This window comes from Pyrus communis, chromosome 6 (genome assembly GCF_041283825.1).
Source record: "Pyrus communis isolate YQ-2024b chromosome 6, ASM4128382v1, whole genome shotgun sequence".
Lineage (NCBI taxonomy): Eukaryota > Viridiplantae > Streptophyta > Magnoliopsida > Rosales > Rosaceae > Pyrus > Pyrus communis.
Genome location: NC_142570.1, coordinates 21413372 through 21422920, shown reverse-complemented (window position 1 = coordinate 21422920; position 9549 = coordinate 21413372). Strand labels below are relative to the sequence as shown.

Here is a 9549-nt window from a genome sequence, read left to right as displayed (position 1 = left end):
AATATTTTAATGAAATGAATAATAAGTTTTTAAAATTTTAATCTCTATATTTAGGGATATACTACAAAAAAATTTCATTGTAGACAATATTCTTTTAAGGACTCGAACATTCCTCTGAAGCTCCTAAATAAGCCCTCAAATATGATGGTCATCGAAGATGCTCTGAGTTACGTTGAGTTCTGGTTTTACGACAAGAAAGCTCGACTTTGCTGCATCAACTTTAACCTTTATGAATTAGTTATGTTCCCTTGACCTTTCAAAATAGTATGACATTCTTAAATTAATTTAACAATTCAATATGCCACTCAGTACTACAGTCTAATGGTATTCCTCTTCACTTGGAAGTAAGAGGTCTTATGTTCGAATCTCGTGAATTGAGAATTCAATATCAAATTAGGTTGTCCATTGAATGACTTAGCCGAACTCTCCTCCCCCTTAGTGCAAAAATATCGATGTACTAAACAAAAAACAATTCAACATGCCCGTAACCCTATTTCCCAGTGCGTCAAATGAAGCAAATTAAAAAGGAAAAGTAACGGCTGTTTCCGGTCATTACCTCACAACCCTATAAATTACACAACTCGTACCTAACGGCGGGTCATAACTCTTCAGTCCCACAACTACAGAGCAATTTTATCATTCCTTGTGCTATATTCTGATTTATTCACAACCGAATGATGATGCGGTTTACTCATCATTGGATGTGCTGTTTCCACTGCCGGCAACCCAGTACTGTTTAACGACCACCAATATCTTCTCAGGAACAAGGGGTCCGTCCTCGTGATCCATAATTTTGGCATCCCATCTCATGCCCCCGACAATCTTCCTAACCTTGTTCAGGACATCGACTTCATCCCTGAAGATGACTGTCCCTTCAGGCCGCAAAATGCGATCCATCTCCAAAAGGATGTCTTCCGGTTTGCACCTGCTTAATCCATTTAATAACTGATCAGCACATTTGTGAATGTTAAATGCTTCATGCAACAATGTACCTTACACGGAACCCCAGCTAACCAAAATGAGCTGTTAAATTGCAAGATTTGGCCTGATTGGAGCTTTCACCAGAACTAAACATCCGAGAGTATTGGTCATGAACTTGTCAAACGTGGAGCAATGGTCCTTTTGTGTAAATATGTTAAAATTTCTATCCAAAATAAAAGGTTTTAAATGGCAAATAAGGGACAGAAGTTCTAAAAGAGTTGCCTAAAAGGGCCATTTTACCACTCTCTCACGAGTTCCAGGACCAATACTCACGGATTTTCAATTCAAGGACCAAAGTTCAGGACAATTATCTCAAATTTGAATAAAACAGAAAAGAGTGACTTTATAACTGTAAGTTATAGAAAGTTGGCAAACTACATTACTACTCTTATTAGCATTAGATTAGATTTATGCATGAAAAAACAACTGTCATTAAGGAAGCCCGTAATTGTTTAAATTAGTATATTTTCACTTTATCACTAAAAAGCCACCATTGTTCAAACAGCCCTAGAGAAATTACTTAAAAGAGTTCTTGGATTTAGTTCTTCAAAGATTCTTCCATCTTGATGTTTACCAAACTACACACATTTTTAGAAATGAAGTCTAAACTATGAAGGTTTTAGAAATCTTAAGGACAAGATATTGCATCACATGATTTGATTGCTATCTCATAAGATAATCTACTGCTGCAAACAACTACATATGATATACGTACACAGATACACAGGAAGAAGATGATGATGCTTACTCGTTCTTGTACAAGCTGAACACGCCACTAGCATGAATAAGGTCATATGACCTTGGGTACGTAGAGAAGCCTTCACACCTGAAATAAGTTTCTTTTTTTCGTTATGACATGGAATAGTAACTTGAAAATATGTATTTGCTACCTAGATCTCAGTATTGTAAATTATAATCGAGAAGCAACTAAAAGTCTTTGTAGGAAAAGCATAAAGGTTAATGAGTCCTGAAGAACACTCGTACAGTTCCATAAACACTGATGTTCCTGTGTTTGCGTGTGATGTGTGTGTGTGTGTGTGTGTGTGTGTGTGTGAGAGAGAGAGAGAGAGAGAATTATCAAGGACATACCAATCATGATATATGCCGATTAGACCTCTCTCATAAATAACACCTAAAGTATTCTTTGCAATTGTAGGCACAACATTCATAACCCACAATTTTCGAGATTCAAGGGCTGCTGCAAACCCTCCAAGGCCTGCATTCATATCCATCACATTTCGATATCTTGTCGTTCCAATCAATCCATTGATTCTTTTGTAAACATTTACATGCTTTTTCCAAAGTTTATTGTCCTCTTGGTAAGATTCAGTTGTAACCCCTACAACTAAACCGTTAGCGATTCGAGGAGGGACTGCATAAAGCCTTGCAGGAAACTTCAACTCCCCTACTGCTACTTCATTTGCATTGGTTACCTCAGGAGAAGGGGTTACACATGTGTCCATTTTCTTGTACCTGGAACAGACCACATAAAACTTAGAATTAGGATGGCTGTAACAATTTAAGAACAATATATTAAGCAAATAACGAACAATCTAACCCTAGAACTAGCATTCTTTCAAAATCGCTCTTATATGAATTGCATGGGACATGCTATATAATATATATACCATGGAGGGAAAAAAAAGCAAGGCCAAATGAACTTCACCTTGTATTGTTGCAACATTTGTAGGAACTAAGCTAACTTTCACAACCACTAAAATGACAAAGGGTGGAAGAACATAAAACAAAGTAAAAAAGAGAACATATTCACTTTAATGAATGGAATTTAAAGTTATACTACCATACTGCTTATATCAATGAATTTCAGTTAAAAGCCTAATATTGAACTAGCAAACCAACGCAAACAGTGCAAAACCTGCATAGCAGCAGAGCTTGCTTACATAGGATTGGGAATGTTGGATATATGCAGCATGCCAATTCAACTACTTCTGCTTATAAAACTTGTGTTCTATTTAGCATTTTCCTAGATAAGTAAACCAAATTGCTGGATGAAAGTTACTCAATATCATATAATTTGAGATTTTCAAAAATGTTTTTCGCGCATTATCCTGCCATCTGCTGCAAAGGTTTGTGACTCTTTCCCCTAACTGAGTCTGTCCCACTTCAGGAAGTTCTACCAAACCTCAAATTTAGAGGGGGGCAAACTTATGATGACCATAAGATTATCTTTATACTTGAATAGGGAAGATGTAAAACAACTAAACAAGGCTAAAAACAATGAGTTGTGAAAATACCAAACTAATAAAGAGAAACCATAGTGCCCAGAGACTCACCAGACATCATCAGCATCCTTTGTCTGGCATACATCGATAGACTTTCTTCTGCAGGATTTTGTATTTACTTTTTTCTTCCAGATAGCCATATCTCCTTTCTCATACTTTTTATCCCAGCAAAGACTTTCAGCTAGTGCTTCAATCTGTTTTTGCTCAGCCTGCACGTCCTCCTTAGACCGCTTCCACGTTTTGTAGTAGGTCTTCCAATTAATTGGAGGTCCAGACAATATCCAATATCCACCAGGTCTAAGGACCCGATCAACTTCTTTTAGGTACATTCCATCTACACGCAGGCATTCATATTTGAATCATAAATTTCACCACATTGAGTAAAGAAGTTAATAAACTATCGTTGCAAGTTAAAACTTGGAAAACAAAGTAAAAGATGCAACTCCAATGAGAAGCCCATTTTATATAGAAGTCAACTTGTGGGAGGGGGGTTCATCAAACAAGAGAAACTCAGAAAAGGGAAATTGAGGAGGGTTGGTAAATAAATTAACAGCCAGCCATGTAAGAGTTTCAGGTGGATTAGCAAACAACTCTGACCATATTTCAGTGGTCAATGACTCGATCTTCCAAGTTGAGACAAGATCACAATTCAGTTGACCGTATTTCTGAGTACAGAAATAAATATAGATATGTTTTTCTACTTTTTATATCTTATTTTGAGTTTGTAATTCAACGATATATTATCAGTATGTAATACAAAAACAAAAGAAATCAAATGTGATTGCTCAAGCTTAATGTTGGTTACTCCAAGATGTTACCATTTTCAGTCCATGGAATTAAACACCGAGAGCACTGGGCCATATCAAAAGCCCTAGATGGGTATGGAAGATGAATCGATCCAAGCACACCAATAACAGCAGGTACTCCTCGCTCCAATGCAAACTGCACTTGTGCTTCATGATTGTCCCGGGGTGCAAAGGACATGGCTAATACATTTCTTTTCATTAAGTATGCACCCCAACTTGCAACCTGTGTTGTTGTTGGCCTCATTAGTACAGAACCACAACCAAATGGGAAAGAACTGACTGTGTGTGAACATGCACACTATTATAAATCACTGCTCATGCGCATACATGATCTAGTCACAAATACATAGGCACAGATGGAATGTACATTTTCATTCAGTACATGCACAGTGTTTTTGAAATGCAAGGTTGATCTGACGTGACAGGTTCTCAAATATTCTCTGGAAAGTGAAAAGCTAATGCTCTAGTCAGTCTTGGATTGACTGAAGGAAGTTAAGAAGCTCAAACTGAATGCAAATGATAAAATGGCAGAGTGGGGAAGTGAATGTAGACATGCATATCCAATAATAAAAGCACATTAGAAAACAAACTTACTCCACAACCGGTGTCCAATGCTGTCCTGACAGAGCCATCTGCAATCGGAATAACTGATGCAAGTTCGTCAATATATGCATCTGCGCCTTGGGGGAACATTGTTCCTCCGCCTGGAAATTTGAAAACATTTCCCTGAAATTGCACCCAGTTCTGTGAAGCTTTCTCAACTGTGAGGCTTTTATAAGGTACATTGGCATAGTGGACATAGTCACGGCCTTTAGGCCAGGGGAATGGAGTCATATACCCTTCCCGGGCTGGAATAAGACAATGCAATTTTTCCTCTTCTGGAGGACAATGTCTTTCCCTGTATACCATATTTTCCCTGGGGAATTTCATTGCTCGGTCTTGTTCTTGACAAGGAGTATAATCAGCATATTTAACATCACAAGGTTTGAACTCTTTGGCTTTAGGTTCATAAGGTTCAACTATCTCCACGATACTGTGATGAGATTCAAAGTTCAAATCAGAGTTCAAATCAGGAAAGACATTACAATCTTTCTGCTTGGTTACTTGAAATGCTATTTTATCTCCTTTTCCAAAACCGCTCTTTTGCCATGCTCCAAGAAGGTAGAAGAAACAACAAAGAGAAATCACAACAAATACAGATAACATGCTTCTTGTTCTGTTTCCTGAAGAATTATGCTTGGAGCCCATGATATTCTTGTAATAATTCCCTCAAACCTGTACAAAGTAATTTAAACCTTAGCGGCAAGTATTAGAAGTATTGATCAATGGTTGAGAAGTTGAAGCCAAGCACTGCCAAAATGTAATGAACAAAGGGAACAAAAATTCATGAACAGGTACTAAGTAGGTACTTACTTACCCAAGAATCTACTATAAATATTAAAAACTAGAAAATAACTTGATTAATTGTTCCGAAGTACAGTTAGTTTTCTCTAGCTAGAGTTGCAGTCAATATGCATCGGACCTACAAAACGAGAACTTGCTGCTCATTCGGCTTTTAGGCGATCTTGAAAATACAAATTCCAAAAAATATATGTATATCTCTTCAGATACGAACCAAGAAGTACTTAATTAACATAAAACTTCCTGAATGATAATGACATAAGAAAGACGATGGATTCCCAAATACAGTACGTTTCTAAAGGCAACTATGCATACATTCTTATGGTTAACTAGTAAAGGACTTGCAAGCAGTAACTAGATTTGCTGAAAAGAGAGTGCGTTGGCAACCACATTAGGATTAAATAAACTAATGGATAAATGGGATCAAACCCATATCATTTTCCACCATTTAATTTAGATTTAGTGGTACTAAATCCATTGTCATTGCTGTTTCAAGGTATGTGAAAGCTCATAGGATTAGATTAAGGATTAATCTCATCAGTAAACAAATCTTATCATTAATTATTAATTAGTTCCAACCGAGCACTATGGCGATCAAGGATTCATAGAGCCGAACCCACTTAGTGAGATAATGATTGGTTGTTGTTGTAGTAATTATATCTATTGCCTCAAATCCAGCTCACCTGTTGGATCTTTAAGTGTTGAATCCATTTCACCTAAGGAGAAAACTTTGGATCTCACTTAAAAAAAAACAAAAAAAAAAAAGGAAAGAACTTTGGATATGAATGCAAGATGCAGAAACAATGGAATTCAAATCTTCAACTTTTAAGACAAAAGAAAAAAGAAAAAGCAAGTGCAAGCATGGATCTTGTGATGGTATACAGGGATCAAATTGCTAACCTGAGAGATGAGTTCTCAAGTGGGTTTATTGCATTTGAACTTTTCTCACGTTCTGCATCCCCCACGGTGCTAGTGAGTAGTGAGAGAAACTGGGGAAGCTAGAGAGAGAGGAGAGAGAGATTTGCAGTGAGGGAGAGACAGAGAGACTGAGTGGGAGAGATTATATATATATAGGAAGAAGAGGAGAGGTGGTGGCAAAGCAGGGGCATACTATTAATAGAAATTTGATGACTTTGGTTTTCAACTCCTGGTGGAATTGCTCGTCGAATTGTCCGCCGACACAGAGGAGTGATGCACTACGATCCGGAACACGCAATCACCTCTTCATCTGTCAAATCTAGTAATTCCATTAAAATATAGATCTAAACTAAATAAATTGTCAACATAAAAATATTAAGTTTAGTTATAATGTCGGGACTAAATTAATGTTGTAACTATATAAGGACTACTAAATATAAGTATAGTTAAACAAACATATTTTTTAATTTAGTTATCTTTAACAAAAGTTGTATAAAGATTCGAAATTACAATGCAGCATGCTAATTTTCGAAATGTACATCTGACAGAAATTAAATTGGGACTAAACGGACGTAACATTTTCAATAGATTGAGTACTTGTTTAGAATGTTTAAAAATGTTGAGACCAATTTGAAATTATACTAAAAAGTTTAGGGGTTTTAGATACTTAATCCTAAATTTAAATATGCAAATATTGCATATTTTTTAACTTATTGATAATTATTCTTATATGGTGGCAAGTTTCCTAAGACGAGACTAGGAAAATTATAAGTTATTACAATGTGAAGTTTATTCTTATATATAGTTGACCCTAGTGGGGATCGAATTTTCTATGACTGGTTTATTCTCTTACAGAGTATTACTATGGAGAGGTTTTACTGTACCTAAATGTAAACTTTCCAACTTTTTATAATTGAAACACACAAAAAGTTATTAAAAACATCTTCAATTATGCTCATTATTTTCAAGTCAAGTGAGAATTTAGTTAAAAGAGATTATAAAGTTATTTTATGAGCTACCTAGAAAATACTCTAACCATACTTGAAGCATTTTGCTACTCGCTTTAAACTCTAGTGTATGTTCCACAGTTTCTCTTCATTAAGAAAATACATGTGACACACCCCGACCGAAATCAATGCATGTTGGTCGTCACGTGAGGGTGACGTAGCCATGTGCACAGTGCGGAAGCAAAAGATAGTAATAAAAGTACGAATAAATAAAAACCAAACTACAAAACAATGTAGTTAACGTACAAGTGCAAGTGTAAGTGTGATAAACAATATTTAGAGCACAGAAAGCCTATTGCAATCCAGAGAAACAAACACTAACTAAACACACCCAAAGGTGGTCTTACACTGGTGATAATCTATCAAATATGCCGTGGATTCCTCGTAAGCCACCAAAAGAGCAAACCAAACTAGAACCTGGAGGGGCGCAAAATAGAAAGTGTGAGTGGGCAAAAACAAAACTTTTCAAAATCAATTCATTATCAAAAGTTCTAACCCCTCGCCGTAAAACCTGTATAGTTTTCCAGAAAATAGAATATACACATATATCGAAAACATGTTCAGAAATATGCCATGTCGAATGCCTCCACATAAAATGTAAGTAACCCAGGTAATGTCAATCAATGCAAGTAACATGTTAGCCGGAATTACCTAACCTGACCTGTACAACTGAATCTAGAGCTCAAATCCCCAACTCACTAACTATACCTACACACGAGTCGGAACCACCTAAAGTGGTTTGTACGACAAGACTGGGTGTAAATAAATCCGCTCAAGTGCTACAATCACGTGAAAACTGGGCGAATAATCGCGGGTCACCTACGAGTCGGAACCACCTATAGTGGTCTGTACGACAGGACTGTGCACCTAACTTGGATCCAAGATGAGTGTGTGGTGCGGGAGGTGAACATCACATGAAGGACTGTGCCCTAACTCTGGGCGGGAGCACTAACACCGGGGGTGCAGGTTATGAGCTCTCTATGCATCTCACCTAACCACTAGTTCATAACCATAAACTATGAACTTACCTGGCACTTACATGTGCGTCCGCAACACTAAACATACATATATGCAACTACTAATGCATAAATAAATAGGCAAACGCTATGCATGGCATTTAAAACATATAAACATTCCATATCATTTTCTGGGGAAAACCACAAGTATATAGGTATATACGGAAAACCAAAAGCCCACTCACTGATATGTGGAAGGGTCGTAACCCCCTTATCTCAAGTGACTGCGCTCGTCCTCAGGATAGGTCTCACCTAAATGCGAAACAACTATAAAAACGTCAATTTAAAGCACATAACCAAAACTAGGTAATAATTTCTCATACAATGCTCAAATGGGATATTTGGATATACCAACGTGATCTACTCAACCTCACGAACATCCCCATATTTTTAAAATAATTTTTCGAGACTCCACGCGCCAGCAAGGGCATGGCCCTACGCACCCCCACGCACGGCGAAAACTAACGGATTCCCTAACCGTCGTTAGGGAATATCCCGTTAAACCCTAACAGATTCAGTTAAAACTAACCTGACACCGTTAAGAATATTCCGTTAACTTCACAAAATATTCCCTTGTCTTCTCCGGTGAGTCTCGCCAACCGCCGCCGTCTGCAACTCAAATTCTCGTTGGAAACTGGAAAATTTTCAAAACTTCATATCTTCTTCATTTCTCAACCAAATTCCATGAAATTGGTACCAAAATGAAGCTTACAACGAGTAGAACAAAACCTTACCACTTTGAAGTCCTGAAATTCATGGAATCTCGCTGGAGAAACCACGAAATTCCAGCCAAACTTGCAACTCGCCACTCCAGGCCTTCCCAACGTCCAATTTCTTCCAAAATGCTTCTCCGAGCTTCGTGAGAGTATTCTAAAGCTACCTATGACCTTAAAAACTTCTAAAACCCCCACGATCACGTGTGCATGAACAGTGCACAAAATCGGGGTTCCCTGGTTCTCAGGTTTTCGAGGGTTTCATGTCTAAAAACTGGTATAGATGAGTTCGTGATGACGAGATGAAGGTGATGGTACTAAACACAAGCTCGATCTGCATAGAAATGGGTTGGTTTGGTGTTGTCCGTACGACTTGTACGGACGTTGCAGAAAATCAAAAGAGGGAGGAGAAAGAGAGAGAGAGAGAGAGAGAGAAGGCACGAGAGTGTGGTATGGGTGTGTGT

At 37.5% G+C, this 9549-nt stretch overlaps 1 protein-coding gene across 5 annotated transcripts; it reads right to left on the bottom strand.

Moving 5' to 3' along the window:
• Positions 1-254: 254 nt before the first annotated feature.
• On the bottom strand, positions 255-9549 carry LOC137710492 (S-adenosyl-L-methionine-dependent methyltransferases superfamily protein). Of its 5 annotated transcripts, none has more exons than XM_088695964.1 (11): positions 9107-9549; positions 8902-9006; positions 8558-8639; positions 7704-7773; positions 6332-6659; positions 4625-5305; positions 4043-4253; positions 3276-3558; positions 2071-2454; positions 1730-1807; positions 255-925 (listed from the first exon to the last, which is right to left on the bottom strand). In XM_088695964.1, the coding sequence occupies exons 6-11, from the start codon at positions 5276-5278 to the stop codon at positions 688-690; spliced, it is 1848 nt and encodes a 615-aa protein (XP_088552090.1). In that variant the 5' UTR covers positions 5279-5305; positions 6332-6659; positions 7704-7773; positions 8558-8639; positions 8902-9006; positions 9107-9549; the 3' UTR covers positions 255-687. The 5 variants fall into 5 exon arrangements, with proteins under 5 accessions (XP_088552090.1, XP_088552089.1, XP_088552091.1 ...); XM_088695963.1 differs by having other exon boundaries at positions 8558-8624; XM_088695965.1 differs by lacking the exons at positions 7704-7773; positions 8558-8639; positions 8902-9006; positions 9107-9549 and adding an exon at positions 6115-6147 and having other exon boundaries at positions 6332-6596.